Source organism: Scyliorhinus torazame, chromosome 1, assembly GCF_047496885.1.
Source record: "Scyliorhinus torazame isolate Kashiwa2021f chromosome 1, sScyTor2.1, whole genome shotgun sequence".
NCBI classification, from domain to species: Eukaryota; Metazoa; Chordata; class Chondrichthyes; order Carcharhiniformes; family Scyliorhinidae; genus Scyliorhinus; species Scyliorhinus torazame.
Window position 1 is genome coordinate 288,263,376 of NC_092707.1, and position 22,760 is coordinate 288,286,135.

The 22,760-nt window shown below is 47.1% G+C and overlaps 1 protein-coding gene across 4 annotated transcripts in view; it reads left to right on the plus strand.

Annotated features, from left to right (window-relative positions):
- Positions 1–22,237, plus strand: part of peli1b (pellino E3 ubiquitin protein ligase 1b) — a 77,589-nt gene extending 55,352 nt beyond the window's left edge. For all 4 annotated transcript variants that reach the window (XM_072507146.1, XM_072507144.1, XM_072507151.1 and 1 more), the window contains 4 exons: positions 1,266–1,367; positions 6,407–6,604; positions 6,704–6,892; positions 19,960–22,237. In XM_072507146.1, coding sequence (XP_072363247.1) covers positions 1,266–1,367; positions 6,407–6,604; positions 6,704–6,892; positions 19,960–20,523 — 1,053 coding nt within the window. In that variant the 3' untranslated portion in view covers positions 20,524–22,237. The remainder of the gene's footprint in view (positions 1–1,265; positions 1,368–6,406; positions 6,605–6,703; positions 6,893–19,959) is intronic.
- Positions 22,238–22,760: the final 523 nt, after the last annotated feature.

The following is a 22,760-nucleotide window of genomic DNA, read 5'->3' on the forward strand; positions in this document are numbered from 1 at the left end:
AAGGACGGCTCCGCGACCCTCCCGACACCCGCCAGCGACCCACTCGGGTCACGCCCCCGAGTTTGAAGAAAACTGGTTTACACAATGGGTGGGGGGTGCATTGAAGTCTTGTTTCATATTAATTTCAATACTACATTTGTAGTATTCACATTCACATGCAAATCATTTTAAGTAATAAAACATTGATATCAATTTTTAGTGAATTGTTGATGTGTTTGGCGTCACCTGCCCATAGATATACATTACGGTGAGATGCATTGTATACCAGGCTTTCCTTACTTTCTGACCTAGTGTGTAAATTGAGTAGCATGTTGTAAATTTGATTTTTCTTTATTTGTTTTTAACTTTGGTTTGAAAGTAAGCTTACAGAATAACATCTGTCACTTGTTACAGATCAGTGATCAGAGCAATTATTTTCCCAGTTTAATCAGTGATGCTGATTTGAAAGTAAAAAGAGCTGATTTTTTTGGCATGTTCCACACTCTGATGCCACATAAATTAAATGTGTGTGGATTTCAAAGGAGAAGAGAGATGTGCTTTTTATAAATGCAAATCAAACCTTTCAGCTTTCCTTGCACTTTTTCCAGAGAATGGAAAATGATGCAGTAAACTAATGGCTGAAATCTCATTCTCCCTCTTTCCACATGCAACTGCGGTGCTAGGGATTCCATGCTAGTTCAATGGGTACATGTTAAATCTTTTGTGCTCAGTAGCATTACAGATCTTTAACGTCCCTGTGCATGCCAAGATTGTGGATGACAAAGAAGAATCTGCTTCAGCATTTCCTGAGCTGAAAAGGGGAAACAATCCAGTTACCCAGGCTGGAGTGTGTGACAAGTTCAAGATTGGCTCTGACGCCTTCCCATGATTAAATTGCTGATTGATACTCACTGACTAAATGCAATTATTTTGACAATGCCTGGTTAAGTGCACAACAGCAATGCCTGAAGCTCCAGTTTGGGAAAGAAACAAATTGCTTGAGCTGCAGTAGTATTGGAAACTGGTTAAAGCTAATGGGTGATAGAATTACAGTTCCCATCCATTTCTGTAGTGAAGCTGGGGGGAGATTGTGGAAGTGACAAGGTACAGGTTATATCCTTGGGCATGCATGGAGGTATGAACCCATGGTAATGGTTTGGTATTGTGAATGTTTAGAAATCTGAGCTGTCTTTAAAAGTTGCATTAAAATTGAACTATTTGCTGGGAATGTACATTTTAGTTTAATCATCTTTTGTTCACTTAACGTACTCTTTTTTTTTATATAGGCAATAAGCAACAAGGACCAACACAGTATTTCATATACACTGTCACGGGCTCAGACAGTGGTGGTAGAATATACACATGATAACAACACAGATATGTTCCAGGTAACTTGTGTTCCTATTTAGAAAGCTTTACAATTTTACTCCTGCAAAAAAGCACAGGCATTAAATGTAACTTTGACTTATAAGTTTAAAAAAAAAACCAATAAACAAGTATGTTGCAAATAAGTGAAATCCCAACTCCCATTTGAACACTTAAATCGTCGCACTAGCAATATAAATTAAGTTATCATAGAATTCCTACGGTGCAGAAGGGGGCCATTCGGCCCATCGAGTCTGCACCGACCCTCCAAAAGAGCACCCTACCTAGGCCCAATCCCTCACCCTATCCCTGTAACCTAACCTTTTTAAAAAATAAAATAAAATTTGGAGTACCCAATTATTTTTTTTTCCAATTAAGGAGCAATTTAGCATGGCCAATCCACCTAATCTGCACATCTTTGGGTTGTGGGAGCCCTGTGTCCTAACCTAACCTTTGCGCACTTGGAGGCAATTTAGCATTGCTAATCTACCTAACCTGCACATCTTTGGGCTGTGGGAGAAAACCGGAGCATCCAGAGGAAACCTATGCAGACACTGGGATGTGCAAACTCCACACAGTCACCCAAGGCTGGAATTGAACCCGGGTCCCGGGCGCTGTGAGGCAGCAGTGCTAACCACTACACCCTGTTGTTCTCTGTCTCTCTTCTAGCTTACAGAGTGGGAATTAATTTTAGGCTGGCACTCAATTCATCCTTATGTCAATGGAGCCAATCTGTTGCTCGCAAGTAAAGTTTTAAGCTTATTTATTGGACATCTTTCTCCATGTTTTTAAATAATCTTTATTAGTGTCACAAGTAGGCTTCCATTAACACTGCAATGAAGGGCAGCAAGGTGGTGCAAGTGGTTAACACGGCCGCCTCATGGCGCCGAGGTCCCAGGTTCGATCCCGGCTCTGGGTCACTGGCTGTGTGGAGTTTGCACATTCTCCCCGTGTTTGTGTGGGTTTCGCCCCCACAACCCAAAAGATGTGCAGGGTAGGTGGATTGGCCACGCTAAATTGCCCCTTAATTGGAAAAAATGAATTCGTACTCTTAACTTTATTTAAAAAAACACTGCAATGAAGTTACTTTGAAAATCCCCTAGTCCCCACACTACGGCGCCTGTTCGGGTACACTGAGGGAGAATTCAGCATGTCCAATTCACCTAACAAGCAAGTCTTTCAGGACTTGTGGTAGGAAACCGAGCACCCGGAGGAAACCCAGGCAGACCTCCGCACATACAGTGAACCAAGCTAGGAATCGAACCCGGGTCCCTGGCACTGTGAAGCAACAATGCTAACCACTGTGCTACTGTGCTGCTTGTAGGTAGAAATGCTTGCAATTTTTATAAACTACTTTTTTTTTAAATTTAGAGTACCCAGTACTTTTTTCCCCAATTAAGGGGCAATTTAGATGGCCAATTCACCTACCCTGCACATCTTTTTGGGTTGTGGGGGTGAGACCCACACAGACACGGCACACAGACAGTGACCCGGGGCCGCGATCGATCCGTGAGGCAGCGGTGCTAACCACTGTGCCACCGTGCTTCCCTCATTTTTTTATAAACTTTACATCACATGGCAATAAACTATTTACTATTAAGAATGAATGTCTATTCTAGCTGTGGACAAAGTCCAATTTTGGTAAGATTGTTGGTCAGGTTTTTAAAGTTGCATGCCCTGCAGCATGTTGCCACACTTCTCAAACATCTGTTATATATTTCATATGAAGCGGCTAGGTTGTAATTCTAAGATTTTTATTATGGAAGATCTAGTTGCTGTGAAGATGAATTCTTAAAAAGTTGTACATAATTTAGATTAAAGGCACTATATGTTCATGACACAGAACTTCTCCCTGGTCTCTGAGATTTGTAACAGGTATGGCATGCAAAACGTAATAAACTTGTCAGATAGTGAAGAGAATTATTTCCATGCCAGACATCCAGGTATTTATTACCGGCAAGTTGAGAAGTTTAACCTTCATGAAAGATGTTTGCCTTTTGTAAAATATCTGCTTTTGATCAAAGGCATTGGATCCTGTCCAGGCAAGTTGTGTCTGCTGCAGATTTGTGTCATGACTTCAGTTTTCGGTTGTCCAAGTCATTGATGGGTTGGAATTCCCAGAGTGCAGCAGTATCCTGCCTACACAGACAGGGGGCCGGGATCGAACCCAGGTCCTCAGCACCACAGGCAGCAGTGCTAACCACTGCACCACCCTGAATTTCAAAATATTGCTGCATGAGAAGAGGGTGCTAATGGCGTGTCAAATGGTCACTGTTGTAGATGTTGACATGGAGAATGCAGCATGAAATAGTAAACTGCCAGGCTATTGTTGAAATTCAGATCGAATCTGATTGTTATTGTGAATTTTTTAATTGAAAAAGACACATTCTCTCGGATTTGCCCTTCTGTCTGCAAAGGACCGGTGTGTGCATATATGTAGCGTAATTGAGCCACATGTGAGCCCAAACTAATGACCCTAAATTGGTTGTCAGTGTTGGCAAAATCAGGATTGTTTAGCAAGTGATGTTCATTCGTGGAATCGCATTAATGTTGGACACTTATGTTTTCAGTTTGCAAGCATAGCTGGTTAGATAGAGTCAGTTGCCCTTCGTGACCAAAATGGTTAGGAGGGGTTATTGGGTTACGGGGATAGGGTGGAAGTGAGGGCTTAAGTGAGTCGGTGCAGACTCAATGGGCCGAATGGCCTCCTTCTGCACTGTATGTTCTATGTATGTAAACTGTTTGCCTAGTCCTAGGAGACTCTCAAATTTCTTTCAAGCAGCACTATGTTACAATCTTAAGCGGGTTGGTCGATCCTTTGTATGACACCAGTGAGATCGGGACAAGTTTGATTTTGATGTACAAGGTAATATAGTTCCAATACACACTTGGTTGCAGTTGAAAATCATTGCAGTTGCAGTACATAAAGTTGGTCCTCCTGGAAGTCATCTGTGACAGATTCCAGAATGTTGCATCACCACTATCCCAATTAAAATGTTGGTTTATGAAGCCAATCAATAGGTTATTCCAAAGTGTTGCAGAACAATGGGTTGATGAGAAAGTTCCATGCATTGAACTTTTTCATCCACCAGGAAAAGCTCCGATTGGATTGCAATTTATTCAGGTATTATATTCAGAAGTCTGGCAATCTGTCGCAGCCTTTGGGATACACACACTCATATGGTATTTCAATCAAAAGTACATATAATTCAGTTTCCAGAGAGGAGTAATCAGTATGCAGTACACACATTGGGCTTGATGCAGCTGCTCATAAGTGCACTTTTCAACAATGAGTTCCTTTGACTTATGCTTACCATTAATGAGTGGTTCAGTGAGGGCAGCATGGTGGCGCAGAGACTGCAGCCTCACGGCGCCGAGGTCCCAGGTTCAATCCCGGCTCTGGGTCACTGTCCGTGTAGAGTTTGCACATTCTTCCCGTATTTGTTTGGGCCTCATCCCCACAACCCAAAGATGTGCAGGGTAGGTGGATTGAACACACTAAATTGCCCCTTAATTGGAAAAAATGAATTGGGTACTCTAAATTTATTTTAAAAAATGATTGGTTTAATGATGTTCCCTCGGAACTCTGCAAAATCCAGAATTTTGTGGAATTGTTTGCCAATCACAAAATTCCAGTTATTCTCAGCATAACATCTGTCCTTCACCTTCCAAATCTCCCTTGAGCATGGTCTTGACACTTATTTTGGCATCTTGGAATAGTCATGGCAGTAATCTTAACAGTACCAAATATTAACATTTGTCAAGAGAACTTTCTAAATTTTCCACAGAGTAGCTCCTGAATTCTAATCTATTCTTCCAGGTGGCTGGTCCCAGTTGGAATTTCCTAATAGGTCCTTCACTTTCAGCAGGAGATTCTGGATATGGTCAGCCAAGCAAAATCAACGTTGCATCTCCACAAGGCTCAGAGCAAGCCGTAACTCTGATTAGGTCATTTTGTTCTGCACTGGTTCCTCAAGGAAAATTTAGTCAAAATTAAGAATTAAGTGCATTCATCACCGAAAAGGAAATAGAAAAATAAGAGGAGGGGGATTCTATGTTGCCCAACGGCGGAATCATAATTGGCGATCGGGTGGAGAATCGATTCCAACCCCGGAATCGGGGATGGCGCCGGTTTGCATTTCTCTGCCCCATCTAAACCGGTGTCGTCTTGATGTGGCTACTCGCAGTCGCAATGCCGTTGGCGCCTCATCGACCAGCCCACCGTCAATGCTCTGCTCTCCGATGTGCCGAGCTCCCGACATCGTGGGATACGTGTCGTTTGAACCAGTGTGTCGGCTACGGACTGTGTCCAGCACCGCTACACTCAGCCGGGATCCATGCCGGGAGGTGGGGTGGTGGGGAGGTGTTTGTGGGGTCGCGGTCGGTGGGTTAGGTTATGCGCATGGCCCGCGCCATGTTGTACGGCATGACCAGTGCAGGTCGTCAGCTGTGCACATGCACAGCCTGGGACCCGGCCATTCTCCAATCGCTCTCAACGCGATATGTGGGTGTTTCATGCGGCGCTGATGCTAGGCCCTCACTGGTACCGGAATCGATGAGGGGTTCGCGGCAATTTTTTTTACATGAACGTCCCGCGTATTCTCCGTTCAAGCCGGCACTTGCCGCAGGAACGGGGTACCCCGCCTGAGATGTGTGTGGTACCTTCCCCCAGATATTCTACATGAAATGTCACTTGTATTTCTTTGAGCTGCTGTGTCCTGCTATATATCTTCAATTCAATCATGTTTAATTTGCATGTTTTAAAAAAAATAAATCAATTTAAGTTCTATGTAAACGTGTGCTCTAGCTTTCTGACTTGATATCATACCTCTCCACTCCTTCTAAGTATGATTTCCCCTACTAAAGCCTTTAATGAAAACTTCCTGCTCAACAAAGTTTGAGCACCACCACTCTGTATATTAGCTGTATATTAGAAGTAATGTAGTGGCCTCTCATCAGTTTAACACCTGATAGTAAGTTTGAAAAATAATATTAGAAAAGACTGGTGATGGAGAGAATTCCTTTTAACAAAAATGTTTTGCCTTGTTGCTCTTTTTTTTAGATTGGCCGCTCAACCGAGAGCCCGATTGATTTTGTGGTGACAGACACTGTACCAGGAAGCCAGAGTAACGCTGATACTCAGTCTGCTCAGAGCACCATATCCCGGTTTGCATGTCGTATTATATGCGAAAGGAGTCTTCCCTATACCGCCAGGATATATGCAGCTGGATTTGACTCATTTAAGAATATTTTCCTTGGAGTAAGTCAAAGGGAAAGTAAGCTATTGACTGCATTATGTTTGGGTTTGAAATGCTTTCACCCCAATGGAAGCTTATGCTTTTTCCTCCTCCTCTTTCAGGAGAAGGCTGCCAAATGGAAAACCTCTGATGGTCAGATGGATGGCTTAACCACAAATGGTGTCCTTGTTATGCATCCAAGACTTGGTTTTACTGAAGATTCCAAGCCAGGAGTCTGGAGAGAAATATCTGTCTGTGGCAATGTTTTTACCCTGCGAGAAACAAGATCAGCACAACAACGAGGAAGAATGGTAAGGTCCCAGGAACCAGCTTGTAAAAATATAGAGGCTATAAGAAGGATTTCTTGAATGTGAGGCCTTTTCAGAATCTTCAACCTAAATGAAATATTCAATTTAAAAAAAGAAAATCAGTATTTTAAACTTGAACAATCTATGCAGTTTTGCAACTTTGTATTTTAAAATCAAGAAAGTCAGGATATTAAATCCATTGGGGACTATAGGAGTCATTCTGCTGATATTTACTTCTAATTACTTTACAAGCTGTTTAAATAGACACAGACTACTGTACATTGGAATGATTGTATACTTATTTCCTGTTCAAATCTCTTTATTAATTTATTTGCATGGTTCAGTTTATATGTTACCTGAAGCTGATAATTTGCCACTTTCAATATTTGCATGCTTGTAGTAAAATGTTAACTGCTGTTTATGCACAATGGCATTCCTGATGTTAATTCACCACATACGTTTATAGATTGATTGTAGAATTACCCTAAATGAAATTGCCATAGTCGTTTAAAAAAAATATTTAATGGGATGTGTGCGTCGCTGGCTAGGACAGCATTTGTTGTCCATTCTTATTGCTCCAGGGAAGGCGGTGGTGAGCCAACTTCTTGAACTGCTGTAGTCCTTGTGGTGTAGGAACACCTGCAGTACTGCCAGGGAAGGAGTTCCAGAATTTTGATCATGTGACAGTGATTGGAGCAGAAATTGCAGATGGTAGTGGTGTTCCCATGTGTCTGCTACCCTTGTCCTTCTAGATGGTACAGAGGTCTCTGGTTTGGGAAAAAGCAAATTACTGCGGATGCTGGAATTTGAAAGCAAAGAGAAAATACTGGAAAATCTCAGCAGGTCTGGCAGCATCTGTAGGGAGAGAAAAGAGCTAACATTGAGTCCAGGTGACCCTTTGTCAAAGCTTTGGCAAAGGGTCATCTGGACTCGAAACGTTAGCTCTTTTCTATCCCTACAGATGCTGCCAGACCTGCTGAGATTTTCCAGCATTTTCTCTTTGATCTCTGGTTTGGCAGGTGCTGTTGAAGGAGCCTTGGTGAATTGCTGCAGTGCATCTTGTAGATGGTACACACGGTTGCACCTGTGCGACTGTGGTGGATGGGTGCCAATCAAGTGGGCTACTTTGTCCTGGATGCTGTCGACCTTCACTCATCCAGGCTTAGTCTTTGATTTATGATTCTTTAGATGCGGGGGTTACTGAGACAGACAAAGAACTCCATTCTCTCTAATGTTCGAGACTGATGTTCTCACATTTCTCCAGTGTCTGTTGACTAGCTGGATATCTCTACTGACAGATTGGTGCCAGTTCATCTTGTGTCACTACCTTCCTCTACACCCAGAAGGAGCCCACCGCATGACATAATGGACAGGCCATGATGACAGAAATTGAGTAACATGGCCAAGTCTGCTGAGCCATTCTTTGCAGATAATGGATGAACCTGGAGGCTGTTCTGAGCCTTTCCTTCCTTCATCATTGGGTATTTATTGCCTCGAATATCACCTGGAGCCTCCCAGGATATCTGGAATCAAAGGTGTCTAGTTTTCTTTTTTGGCAGCTTTTCTGATTTTAAGTTTCCCAAATGTATAGGAGAGTGGAGAGCAGACTTCCGGTGGCGGCTATGAAGGAGTAGGTCGCACATTTGGTGGCTCCCGCTTGGGTCGGATCTTTGGACCTTTCCCCCCGAGTTTTTGTTGGACTTGATTCAGGAAATTGATGGTGGAGGCAATTGTGAAGTGGATTCCTACATCAGTGCATGGAGAGGCGGACCAGAAGTGCTCGCAACGGAAGAAATAGGCGAACAGAGAAGGCTTGGGCTGAAGCTGCAGCAGGAGAAAGCATGGCGGACGACCGGGATCCTGGCTTGACGACCCAGCGGTCGACGGAGCACCTGATGCAGTTCATTCTGGGCTCTGGAACAGGGCTCACAATGTGAGAACCTGAGCTTGGCTCCTGAAGAAGGTGGAGGACCTAGAGAATAGGTCCCGCCGGCAGAACTTGAGACTTGTTGGTCTCCCGGAGGGGTCCGAAGGAACGGACGTAGGGGCGTATGTAGTGGGCATGTTCAAGAAGTTACTGGGGGATGGAACGTTCTCTCGACCCTTGGAGGTAGACAGGGCTCACAGAGCGCTCGCGAGGAAGCCGCGTCCTCGCGAGCGCGGGGGGGCGGGGGGACAATAGGTGGGAGAATGGTTGGCGCCATGGGCGGGGGTCACCAAGCTAGCTGGGTGGGCTAGCTCACAGAAACGCAGTGGTGGGGGGGGGGGGGGAGCAGATGTTATGCTTGTTGAAGGGGTTGGTTTACATAGTGCTGCTACTGGGGGGGGGGGGGGGGGGAAGAAATGTTCTGCTGACGGGGGAGGGATTTTTGTTGTGGGACAGAAAGGAGGTCGGGGGTGGAGGCTGCGTGGGGGCGGGCCAACGGATGAGTGGGTGCGGGCTGGAAACTGGCCCAAAAAAGGTGATGGCTGATCGGCGAGGGGGGGGGGGGGGGGGGGGGCTGGGGGCGAAATGCCCCCCCAACCAGGCTGATCACCTGGAACGCAAGAGGGCTAAATGGGCCGGTTAAGAGGGCACGTGTTTTCGTGCATTTGAGGGGACTCAAGACTGACATGGTAATGTTACAGGAGACACACCTTAGAGTAACTGATCAGATTAGATTAAGGAAGGGATGGGTCGGACAGGTTTTTCACTCTGGGCTGGACTAGAAGGGTCGCGATCCTGATTAACAAGCGAGTGTCATTCGAGGTGGGAAGAATAGTTGCGGATGTGGGAGGCCGGTACATTATGCGGATGTGGGAGGCCGGGGGGGGGGGCCATGGAGATTTGGGCGTGTCATGTGAGACTTCCTTTAAGAAATGGGTGTTTATTACTGCACTGATGTCAGAGAGTGGGTGGAGCTGGGCTGTCTCAGTTTTTTACTTTCGCTTTAGGCTTTTTGCTGCAGGGTAGGTTTGGTTTCATTTTAGTTTTGGAGAAGCTTCAATCACAGCAGGATGTGTGTGAATCTCTGCAAGCTTATGAATGTCCATTTGCTGATTTCAACGTGGTAACTGTTCTCAGTAGTGAAGTTAAGCCTGATGTCTTTCTGTAAAAAGGTATTTTTAAGTCTTATGGATGTTAAAAGGAAAGCTTAAAGGATTACTTAGTGTTGTATTCTTTGGGGGTTGTATTTGAATTAATGGTTGCTAAGATGTTCACTGTTTCTTTTAAAAAGGTTAACTTGAGTTCATAGAATAAACATTGTTTTGCTTTAAAAAATACTTTTCCATTTCTGCTGTACCACACCTGTAGTGGGCCGTGTGCCCCCCCATACCACAATCTATTAAAAGTTGTGGATTGGGGTTACTCCATGATACACTTTGGGGTTCTCTAAACCCTGTCCCATAACTGGCGGCCGAGAGTGAAGGAGTTCTCCTTCTACTCATGTGCATAAAGTGTACTCCCGGATTGACATTTTTATTTTGAACAGGGCTCTACTGACGGGGGTAGTGGACACAGGGTATTCGGTGATTACAATCTCAGATCATGCCCCGCACTGGGTTGACCTACAGGTGAGCAAGGAGAGTAGCCAGCACCTGCACTGGAGGCTGGACGTGGGACTTTTAACTGATCGAGGAGGTGTGTGGGTGGCTGAGGAAATGTATTCAGAACTACCTGGAAGTTTCGGCGGCGGTGGTCTGGGAGGCATTGAAGGCGGTGGTCAGAGGGGAGCTGATCTCGATGCGGGAGGTATGCTGAGACTGGGCTTCTAAGGGAACGACGGAGGCTAAGGTGGAGTTTGGCTTGTTAACCGCAGGGAAGGCGGTGGAGCAGCTGAGGAAGGCGAGGGGGGCGCTTTATGAATATGGAGAGAAGGCCAGCAGAATACTCGTGCAACAGCTTAGAAAGAGAGAGGCAGCCAGGGAGATAAGGAAAATAAAGGACGGGGACGGGAACCTGGTCGGATATTCAGCAGAGGTTAATAACGCGTTCAAGGAGTTTTACAGCAGGTTGTATGAGTCGGAACCCCCAGCTGGGCCGGAGGGGATGAGGCACTTTTTAGGTGGGCTGAAGTTCCCGAAGGTGGACGGGGGGTTGGTAGAAGGGCTGGGGGCCCCGGTCGGGATCGAAGAGATAGCGGAGGGGCTGAAGGCCATGCAGCCGGGTAAAGGCCCGGGGCCAGACGGGTACGAAGTGGAGTTATATAAAAAATTCTCTGGAATATTGGGGTCGCTGTTTATGAGGACATTTAATGAGGCAAGGGAGTGTGGGGTGCTTCCCCCGACGATGTCATAGGCCACTACCTCTTTGATCCTGAAGCGGGACAAGGACCCGGATCTATGCGGGTCCTGCAGGCTGATACCCCTACTAAATGTAGACGCCAAACTGTTGGCCAAAATCTTGTCCTCTAGGGTTGAATACTGCGTTCCGGACGTGATTGTCCGGACCAGAAGGGATTTGTTAAAGGTAGGCAGTTGGCGGCCAACGTAAGAAGGGTGCTAAATGTGATAATGAAGCCCCCAGAAGGTAGGGATGTGGAGGTAGTGGTCGCAATGGACGCAGAGAAGGCATTTGATCGGGTGGAATGGAAATATCTGTGGGAGGTACTGTGGCGATTTGGGCAGGGCTTCATTGACTGGGTCAGGCTGCTGTATCAGGCTCCTGTTGCGAGCATACGGACAAACAGGTCAACATCGGATTATTCCAGGCTGCACCGGGGGACGAGACAGGGATGCCCCCTCTCCCCACTGCTGTTTGCGTTGGCCATAGAGCCGCTGGCAATTGCGCTGAGAGCCTCAAGGGGCTGGTCCGGGGGGTGGGGGCGCACAGAGTCTCACTATACGCAGACGACCTGCTCCTATATGTTTCGGACCCACTAGAAGGGATGGAAGAAATTAAGGATTCTGGGGGAATTTGGCCGGTCTTCAGGTTACAAACTGATTATGGGGAAAAGTGAGATGTTTGCGATCCAGGCAAGGGGGCAGGAGAGGCGATTGGGGGGCTGTCGTTTAGGGCGGTAGGGGGAAACTTTCGGTACCTAGGCATTTAGGTGGCGTGGGAATGGGAATGGGGGGGGGTGGTGCGGGCTGGCGCTGCCGACCTTTATAATTATTATTGGGCGGCGAATATAGCCATGATTAGGAAGTGGGGGGAGGGTCGGCATGGGAGCGTATGGAGGCGGCTTCATGCAAGGGCACTAGTTTGGGGGCATTGGTAACAGCGCCTCTGCCGTTCCCACCGGCACGGTACTCCACCAGCTCCTTGGTGGTGACGGCCCTGAGAGTCTGGGGGCAATGGAGGAGGCATGTGGGAGTGGAGGGAGCATCGGTCTGGTCTCCAATTTGCAATAATCACCGGTTTGCCCCGGGAAGGCTGGATGGAGGGTTCCGGGGATGGCAGAGAGCAGGGATTGAGAGGATGGGAGATACGTTTATAGAGGGGAGCTTTTCTAGCCTGAGGGCGCTGGTGGAGAAATTTGGATTGACGAGAGGAAATGAGTTTAGGCACCTGCAGGCGCGGGACTTCCTATGCAGGCAGGTCTCAACCTTCGCACCCCTACCACCAAGGGGGATACAGGACAGGGTAGTTTCCAGAATGTGGGTGGGAGAAGGGATGGTTTCTTTTTTTAACAAAAACATATTTATTAAGAATTTTTAAACAAAAGTTTTCACCCTTACAAACAAACCCTCCCCCCCCATCCCCCGCGTAACAAAAAGAAAGAAGGCTCACAAGAAGACATGAACATGGTAAATCGATATGATACAGAGCTTTGTACATTGGATTCCTCCCGTACATGTCAGTTTTCCAGCTCATTCATGTATTTTCTTGCTCGAATGCCCCCCAAATAACCCCCCCCCCCCCCCACACATACACACGAAAGATCCCCCCCCCCGGCCGGGTTGCTGCTGCTGCTGACCGACCTTCATCTAACGCTCCGCGAGATAGTCTAGGAACGGTTGCCACCGCCTGTAGAACCCCTGCGCAGACCCTCTCAAGGCAAACTTTATCCTCTCCAACTTGATAAACCCTGCCATATCATTTATCCAGGCCTCCACACTGGGGGGCTTCGCCTCCTTCCACATTAGCAAGATCCTTCGCCGGGCTACTAGGGACGCAAAGGCCAGAATGCCGGCCTCTTTCACCTCCTGCACTCCCGGCTCGTCCACTACTCCAAATAGTGCTAGTGCTAGCCTCCAGCTTGGCTTGACCCGGACTTTCACCACCTTAGATACTGTTCCCGCCACTCCCCTCCAGTGCCGGGCATGACCAAAACATATGGACATGGTTTGCCGGACTTCCTGAGCACCTCCCACATCTGTCCTCCACCCCCAAAGAACCTACTTAGCCTCGCCCCTGTCATGTGCGCTCTATGAACCACCTTAAATTGTATCAGGCTAAGCCTGGCACACGGAAGAAGAGGAATTAACCCTACTTAGGGCATCAGCCCATAGCCCCTCCTCAATCTCCTCCTCCAACTCCTCCTCCCATTTACCCTTCAGCTCCTCTACCAACACCTCCCGCTCTTCTTTCATCTCCTGGTATATCGCCGACACCTTGCCCTCTCCGACCCATACACTCGATCGCCCTATCTTGAATCTCCTGTGCCGGGAGCAACGGGAATTCCCTCACCTGTCGCCTCACAAACGCCCACACTTGCATATACCTGAAAGCATTTCCCGGGGGTAGCCCAAACTTCTCCTACAGTGCTCCTAGGCTAGCAAACGTCCCATCAATGAACACGTCCCCCATTCTTCTAATCCCTGCCCGATACCAGCTCTGAAACCCCCAGTCCATCCTCCCTGGGACAAACCGATGGTTACCCCTGATCGGGGACCACACCGAGGCTCCCATTGCACCCCTGTGCCGTCTCCACTGGCCCCAGATCTTTAGCGTTGCCGCCACCACCAGACTCGTGGTGTACCTTGTCGGTGAGAGCGGCAGCGGTGCCGTCGCCAGCGCCCCCAGGCTCGTTCCTTTGCAGGACACCATCTCCAACCTCTTCCATGCCGCCCCCTCTCCCTCCATCACCCACTTACGGATCATCACCACATTGGCTGCCCAGTAGTAGCCACCCAGATGCGGCAACGCCAACCCTCCTCTGTCCCTATTGCGCTCCAGAAACCCCCTCCTTACCCTCGGGGTCTTATTCGCCCACACAAACCCCATAATGCTCCTGCCTACTCTTAAAAAAGGCCTTGGTGATCACGATTGGAAGGCACTGGAACACAAAAAGAAACCTCGGGAGGACCACCATTTTGACCGACTGCACTCTACCCGCTAGCGAGAGCGGCAACATGTCCCATCTTTTGAAGTCCTCCTCCATCTGCTCCACCAGCCTCGTCAAATTAAGTTTATGTAGGGCCCCCCAACTCCTAGCTATTTGGATCCCCAAGTACCGAAAGCTCCTTTCCGCCCTCCTCAACGGTAGATCATTTATCCCCCCTTTCCTGGTCTCCTGACTGTACTACAAAGAGCTCACTCTTCCCTACATTAAGCTTATAACCTGAAAATCCCCAAACTCCCTTAGAGTCTGCATGACCTCCACCATCCCCTCCACTGGATCCGCCACATACAACAACAGGCCGTCTGCGTAAAGCGACATTCGAAGCTCCTCTCCCCTCGGACCACCCCCCTCCATTTCCTAGACTCCCTTAATGACATGGCCAAGGGTTCAAATTGCTAATGCAAACAACAGGGGGGACAGGGGGCACCCTGCCTCGTCCCTAGATACAGCCGAAAATACTCCGACCTCCGCCGATTCGTAACCACACTCGTAGCGGGGCTTTATATAGGGGCTTAACCCAGCTAATAAACCCTCCCCCGAACCCAAACCTCCGCAGCACTTCCCAAAGGTACTCCCACTCTACTCGGTCAAAGGCCTTCTCCGCGTCCATAGCCGCCACTATCTCCGCCTCTCTCTCCACCGATGGCATATGGCCGAATACTCCGTTCCCTCCACTTTCGGGATCAGCGCCCTGCCCAGAACAAAAAAATCTATCCGGGAGTAGGCTTTGTGCACGTGGGAGAAAAAAGAAAATTCCCTGGCCTGCGGCCTGGCAAACCTCCACGGATCCACTCCCCCCATCTGGTCCATAAACCCCCTAAGCACCTTGGCCGCAGCCGGCCTCTTTCCAGTCCTAGATCTGGAGCGATCCAGTGCTGGGTCCAACACCGTGTTGAAATCCTCACCCATTATCAAGCTTCCTACCTCCAGGTCCGGAATGCGCCCCAACATGCGCTTCATGAATCCAGCATCGTCCCAGTTCGGGGCGTATACATTTACCAATACCACCCATGTCCCCTGCAACCTACCGCTCACCATCGCGTATCGACCTCCATTGTCCACTACAATATTCTTGGCCTCAAACAACACCCGCTTCCCCACCAATATTGCCACCCCTCTGTTCTTCGCATCCAGCCCCGAATGGAATACCTGTCCTACCCATCCCTTTCTTAACCTCACCTGGTCTGCCACCTTCAAATGTGTCTCCTGGAGCATGACCACGTCTGCCTTCAGTCCCTTTAGGTGCACGAACACTCGGGCCCTCTTTACCGGCCCATTTAGGCCCCTCACATTCCACGTTATCAGCCGGATTCGGCCCCCCCCGCCGACTAGCCATCACCTTTTCTAGGCCAGTCGCGTGCCTGCGCCACCCTCACCCTCCAGTCCTCCCAGACGGGGGACCCCCGCCCTGACCACCTCTTCTGTGTCCAATTCCCCCTCGGCCAGTGCAGCAGCAACCCTATTCTCTCTTCTCCTCCCCCCCCCCCCCCCCCCCCCCCCCCGCTAGACCCAAGTCTAGCTCTTTTGCTCCCCCCATAACACTCCCGTAAGTCAGCTGACTCCTGCTTTCCCCGGCCGTTCCATTGACCCCCCCCCACCCCGTGTGGGAATCTCCCCTCCCCAACAATCCGTGTATGCTCCTCCACTGCCGTCCTTCCCTAGCGCCGGAAAAAGCCCGCGCTTTCCTGAGCCTGCCCCGCCCCCTCTGGCGCAGCTCCTGTCGCGGCCATATCTCATTTCCCCGAGCCCCCCCTCCCTCCATCACCGTCGCCCACCTTCTCGCACAGTCTTCTCACCCGATCCCTTTCCCCCTCCCCATCCATCACCCAACCCGTGGAACATTTCCCGCACGTGATTAAAACCCTGTGTACAACAAACATCCAACATCCCCCCCCCCCCCCCACCCCCACAAACCCTCAGTTTGAGTCCAACTTTTCAGTTTGGATAAAGGTCCAAGCCTCCTCAGGCATTTCAAAGTAGTGATGTTGATCCTGGAATGTGACCCACAATCGCGCTGCTGCAGCATTCCGAATCTCACTCCCTACCGATGCAGCAGCGCCTTGGCCCGGTTGAAACCCGCTATCTTCTTTGCCACCTCCGTGCTCCAGTCCGGGTAGATTAGGATCTCCGCATTCTCCCAGCTGCTACTCCGCTCTTTCTTGGCCCATCTCAAGACCCTCTCTCTGTCCGTGAAACGGTGAAACCTCACCACAATCACCCTTGGCGGCTCATTGGCCTTGGGCCTCCTCGCCAGCACCCGATGTGCCCCATCCAGCTCCAGCGGCCTCGGAGGGGCCTCCACACCCATCAGCGACTCAAGAATCATGCTCGCATATGCCCCGGCATCGGTCCCCTCCATTCCTTCAGGGAGACCCAGGATCCGAAGATTCTTTCTCCTCGACCTGTTCTCCAGGTCTTCGAATCTTTCCGCCCACCTTTTGTGCAGCGCCTCGTGCCTCTCTAACTTCACCGCCAGGCCCAAGATCTCGTCCTCGTTCTCATCAACTTTTTTCTGCACCTCCTGGATCTTTACCTCGTGGGCCTTCTGGGTCATCCCTAATCCTTCGATCGCCAACAACATAGGCGCCAGCATCTCTTTCCGCAGCTCCTCAAAACAGCGCTTGATAAACTCTTGCAGCTCCGGCCCACATTCCACTTTATCTCCGGCCACCGCCATCTTGTTTTTCTTCCCTCGCTGCTCCAACGCCGCTTTTTTAGCCGTTCCACTTCTTGTCCGTTCCATATACAGTGAAGGGGGATCTTTCTCTCACCTTCCTACACGGGACGTCTTTGAAAAATTCCCGTTGGGGCTCCTCCGGAGAGCCTGAAAGTCCGTAATCGCGGGAGCTGCCGAAACGTGCGGCTTAGCTCTGCATCGCCGCAACCGGAAGTCGAAGGGATGGTTTCTGACATTTACAAGGAACTCATGGGGTCAGAGGAGACGCAGACTGAGGAGTTGAAACGCAAGAGGAGTTAGGAGGAGAGATAGAGGATGGTCTCTGGGCGGATGTGTTGAGTAGAGTCAACGCATCCACATCATGTGCCAGGCTCAGCCTGAAACAGTTCAAGGTCGTTTACCGGGCTCACATGACAGTGGCCCGGATGAGCAGGTTCTTTGGGGTAGAAGATAGGTGCGCAAGGTGTGCGGGAGGGCCAGCGAACCATGTCCATATGTTCTGGGCATGCCCGAAGCTTAGGGGATTTTGGCAGGGGTTTGCGGATGTCATGTCCACGGTGTTAAAAACAAGGGTGGCACCGAGTCCAGTGATGGCGATTTTCGGAGTGTTGGAAGACCTGGGAATCCAGGAGGAGAAAGAGGCAGACGTACTGGCCTTTGCTTCCCTGGTAGCCCAGAGACGGATACTATTAGCTTGGAGGGACTCAAAGCCCCCAAAGTCAGAGACCTGGCTAACTGACATGGCTAGCTTTCTCTGTCTGGAGAAAATCAAGTTCGTCTTGAGATGGTCAATGCTAGGGTTTGTCTGGAGGTGGCAACCGTTCGTCGACTTCTTTGGGGAAAATTAACCATCAGCAGAAGGGGGGTGGGGGGGGGGGGGGGAGTTTAGTTTAGTTTAGAGTAGGGGGTTAGTAAAGGTGGGACCTGTAAGGGAGGAGGACGGCGTTTGCACTATGTTTATATTTTCATGTACATTGTTTATTCTGTTGTTATAAAACCATAAATACCTCAATAAAATGTTATAAAATGAAAAGGAGAGTGGAGAGCTTATCTGCACTGTAGACCTAAGTTTTGTTTTCATGGAAAGCTTTTTACTGTTCCAAATCTTTTTTCACTTGGTTGAATGTTGATGATGCTTTATCAATTCTCGCATTGAGCTCTTTGTCTGTGGTACCCTCAACATTAATTGAACTGCCCAGATAAGTGATTTCCTCTGTTAATGTTGTTTTGATTGCCATCAACATCGGCTGGTTGTTGATGGTTTCCTATCATATTTTTTTATTTTCTTGACATTTATGATAAGTCCCCACTCTCTCAGCCTGATTGCTAATTGTGTTAAGGAGCTATTGAAACCCTGTTATGCTTTCTGACAGGACAGCGATGTCATTAGCAAAGTCCAAATCTGTAAATTGACTGTCATTGATCCCATTTCAATCCAAGATTATCCTTGGTTAATTTGCTTATTGTCCAGTTAATGGCAACAGAAAGAAGAGGAAAAATTATACAACCATGCCTGACCCAAGGCAGCACATGGAACCAGTCACTTTAACCATCCTCTGTCTAACATGGCCACTGGAATTCTCATCGATCTTCTCAATAGTTGGAACCATCCTTGTTGTGAGCCTGTATGAAGAGAGAATATTCTTGGGCTGCACGGTGGCGCAGTGGTTAGCACTGCAGTCTCACAGCGCTGAGGACCAGGGTTTGATCCCAGTCCCGGGTCAGTGTCCGTGTGGAGTTTGCACATTCTCCCCGTGCCTGCGTAGATCTCACCCCCACAACCCAAAAGATGTGCAAGTTAGGTGGACTGGCCACGCTAAATTTCCCCTTAATTGGAAAAAAAGAATTGGGTACTCTAAATTTATTTTTTAAAAAAGGAGAGAGAATATTCTGGAGTGAAAGCTTGTGTAGGCTATCAAAGGTCTTGGTGAAATCATAGTAGGTGCTGGCAAGGGGGCTTGATTCTGTTGCTCATCCAGGCAAGTGGAGAGTATTCCATCACACTCCTGACTTGTGCCTTGTAGATGAGGGGCAGGCTTTGGAGAGTTCGGAGGTGAGTTACTTGCTGCAGAATTCCCAGCTTCTGACCTGCTCTTGTAGCCACAGTTTTTATATGGCTAGTCCAGTTCAAGTTTGTGGTCAGTGGTAACCTCCAGGATGTTAGTGGAGGATTCAAAAATGGTAGTGCCATTGAATGTCATGGGAGATGGTTGAATTCTCTGTTGTTGGAGATGTTCATTGCCTAGCACTTGTGACGTCAATGTCACTACGTCTGTATAGTTAAGATTGAGATGTCACTTTCTCTAACATCAGAGAGAAACATAAATGCTAAATTCTCTCGTTTGCTGCCCCAAACACGGCCAAACCCAACAAAACTCAGCACTGCTTTGCTAAGTTTCATTTTGTTCTGTTAACAGCAATTCTGTTAAATTTGATGCTGCATTAGCTCATCCCTGTTAGGATGACAAAAGGAGACACAGTGATCTGACTCGGCAACAAATTGGACAGAGGAAATTCCAAATTAGGTTCCTATTCCAGGGTGATATCCAGTCACAATTGCTGAAATTGCATACACGTGGATGTTGGGTCCGACTTCAATTGAGCTTGGTTGTGAATTCCCGATGGCTGTCAAACAGCGATCAAAACTTATCCCTGTAGGCTTATTGCTGAGTAATGGCTATTTGGGCAAGGTACCCGAACGTGCTTAGATGGAACCACATGTCAGCAAGATTTGGTGCAGAAGAAAAACCTAACATGAAATTCACTTAAAGCCAGTCACTGTGTGAAGGACTATTGTGAACCAGTTGGGAAAGGTGAGGAACTGCAGCTCAACTTTCCTCATGTTTTGGTCTGTTTTGCTCCATCGTCTCCCTCTTTTCCCTAGTAGATCTGGGATACAAAGAATCTAACCCAGGTCCTATCATTTGCCAACACAATACCAGTTGGGGCATCATTGTATGTTTCTTAATAGTGAAAGTGCCCACTAACCTACATGACTTTTTCGGTCTTTTAATTTCAGACGTTTGCTGTCTCAAGGTTACAAACATCATTTTTGTATCCTGGTGTAATGAGCAGAAGTAATTTACAATAATATGTTCTGATTGCTTTTTGTTTTTGCCCCTCAGGTTGAAAATGAAACCAACGTACTACAGGATGGTTCTTTAATAGATCTCTGTGGAGCTACTCTACTGTGGCGCACTGCAGAGGGACTCGCTCACACTCCTACTGTTAAGCACCTGGAAGCCCTTCGTCAGGAAATAAATGCAGCCAGGCCACAATGTCCAGTTGGGTTTAATACACTTGCCTTCCCCAGCATGAAAAGGAAAGATGTGGATGAAAAACAACCATGGGTGTACCTGAACTGTGGGCATGTACATGGCTATCATAACTGGGGAAACAAAGATGAGAGAGATGGAAAAGAGAGGGAATGCCCCATGTGCCGATCACTGGGCCCATATGTTCCTCTGTGGCTGGGGAGTGAGGCTGGATTTTATGTCGACGCAGGACCGCCAACTCATGCATTCAGCCCTTGTGGACATGTGTGCTCTGAAAAGACTACCACTTACTGGTCTCAAATCCCTCTTCCTCACGGCACTCACACTTTCCACGCAGCCTGTCCTTTCTGCTCCACTCAACTCACTGGGGAACAAGGATATGTTAGACTTATTTTCCAGGGACCTCTTGATTAAGGATGCAATTTTATTAACTGCAGGGGAAAACAGTTAGTATAAAGATATTTGATATCTTTGAGAATTATAAGCTAGTTTTCTATACTGAATTCCATGGGTTTTGTCTGTTCTGGAACATAACCTGAATTGTGTAGCTCTTCTTGAGGAAAGAGACCTCATTGTTTTGTGATGTTGCCTACAAGAGCAGTTTTGATATGTTTGCATTTGTTAAACATAAGTATTTTGAAATACAGAAACTTGCCCAAATATTTAAAAAATCGACTCATGTTGCACCACTTCGCAAATGCAATACCAATTATAGATTTGAAGATTGCGTTGTTTTAATAAAATATGGAAGCATTTTAGCTGATTCAACCTAATTTGTAATGGGCTGAATAAATCTAATGCAACCTGATGAGATACTCTATTAGTCATATAAGCTGCAGTATGATCCAGTAAAATATACCTCGTTTCAACACTATTTGAAAAAAGAATTCAATCCTAAAATTTAGAAACAAAATGTTTGATGATTTATTACTTTGCTTTATCATTAAAAAAGTACAGCAAAGCATTCTCTGTACCTGTGTAAGGGGAGCCAGTACCTTTTCTGTCTCCCGTGCAAAATAATTATCTCTGGCTTCCAAAAGAATATCAGCAGAGTTCAATTACCGGGAACATTAAAAGATCTTTGATCAATTGATTACATTGAGACCCAAGGTAGATGCAACTTCACAAATTCTTACCTAGTATCAGCAGGTTGGAGGTAAGAAATTATGTAAATTGGGCACGTTGAATATTTTGCAGCTGTTTACTACAAGATAATAGGCCACTGTAATTTAATAGCATAAAGCTAGCTCTGTGCAACTGTCTGCGTTTAACATCTCCGTAAAGGCAAGCGCTCCATGCCGTTGTGCCAAAATAACGTCTGACGTGCTACCACAGTGATAAAGATGTACCACCCTGAATATTATTAATTGTTTATGAAAGCTCACCTGCTAAACTCCTATCTCCCACCAGTAACTGAGGACGTGTGAAGCTGGCTTATTTTACTGTATTGCAGCTTTCAAGTTCTGTAGGGTCTTTTGTACTAAGTTATTGCCTGAAATGTGTGTAGCTTTAGGTGTTTGTAGGGGATGCTTAGCATATGTGGAATGCTAACTTATAAAGCCTTGATTTTGTGGAGTAATATATAGGGATGTGCAAAACTGCTCTATGATTCTGGTCAACTAAATTGTACCCTGAGCAATTATATCTTGTCCCTTTAACTTTTTAGTATTATTGCTGGCTTTTAATTCAGTTTATTGTGTATAATAAACCTTTCTTGTTACAAAACATTTTTTTAAAAGAAAAAAGCTGGATATTGGTGTTGACGAACTAAATACTAATTAGCTCTTCACTACCATAATGGAGAGTCAAGCAAATCTCTCAAGAATGTGAGCTGATGTATTTGGTTAGTTTTCTTTTATTTTGTGTTCTATACCTTTGATTCTCTCACCATTTCCCACCCTCCATTTGCACCCACTGCAAAAAAAGGACAAATGTGTAAATGTGGCCACTACATTGCCAGTTCTTTGCAATGTAGCGTTTGATAGCTCTAGTGAATGACACTGACAGTGAGTGCATTAAACTGTCTCAGGGTTTAAGATGTAGATTCAGTACTAATTCATGAATTCTATTTGAGCAGATATTTGATAAGTGATTCTATGTTGCATAAATATATGGATTTCAAAAACAACATTGAAGTCATGTTTATTTGTTCCTGTTGGAATATTAAACTTTGACATTACTATTGGGCAAATAGATCTAGTTTTGGGACTGTTGCTGGCTTGACGAGTTCAACAAGGCAGTGTTCTCTTCCGGTTATATTATAATTGAACTCCATGTCGCCAGTTTTTGGAAGACAATGTGCGAGGCCTGGATAGAGTGGACGTGGAGAGGATGTTTCCACTTGTAGAGAAGACTTGAACCAGAGGGCACAATCTCAGACTAAAGGGGCGACCCTTCAAAACAGATGAGGAGGAATTTCTTCAGCCAGATGGTGGTGAATCTGTGGAACTCTGCCTCAGAAGGCTGTGGAGGCCAAATCACAGTATCTTTAAGACAGAGATAGATATGTTCTTGATCAATAAGGGTTCAGGGGTTATGGGGAGAAGGCTGGAGAATGGGGATGAGAAAAATATCAGCCATGATTGAATGGCAGAGCAGACTCGATGGGCCAATGGCCTCATTCTGCTCCAATGTCTTATGAAGATTGCAAA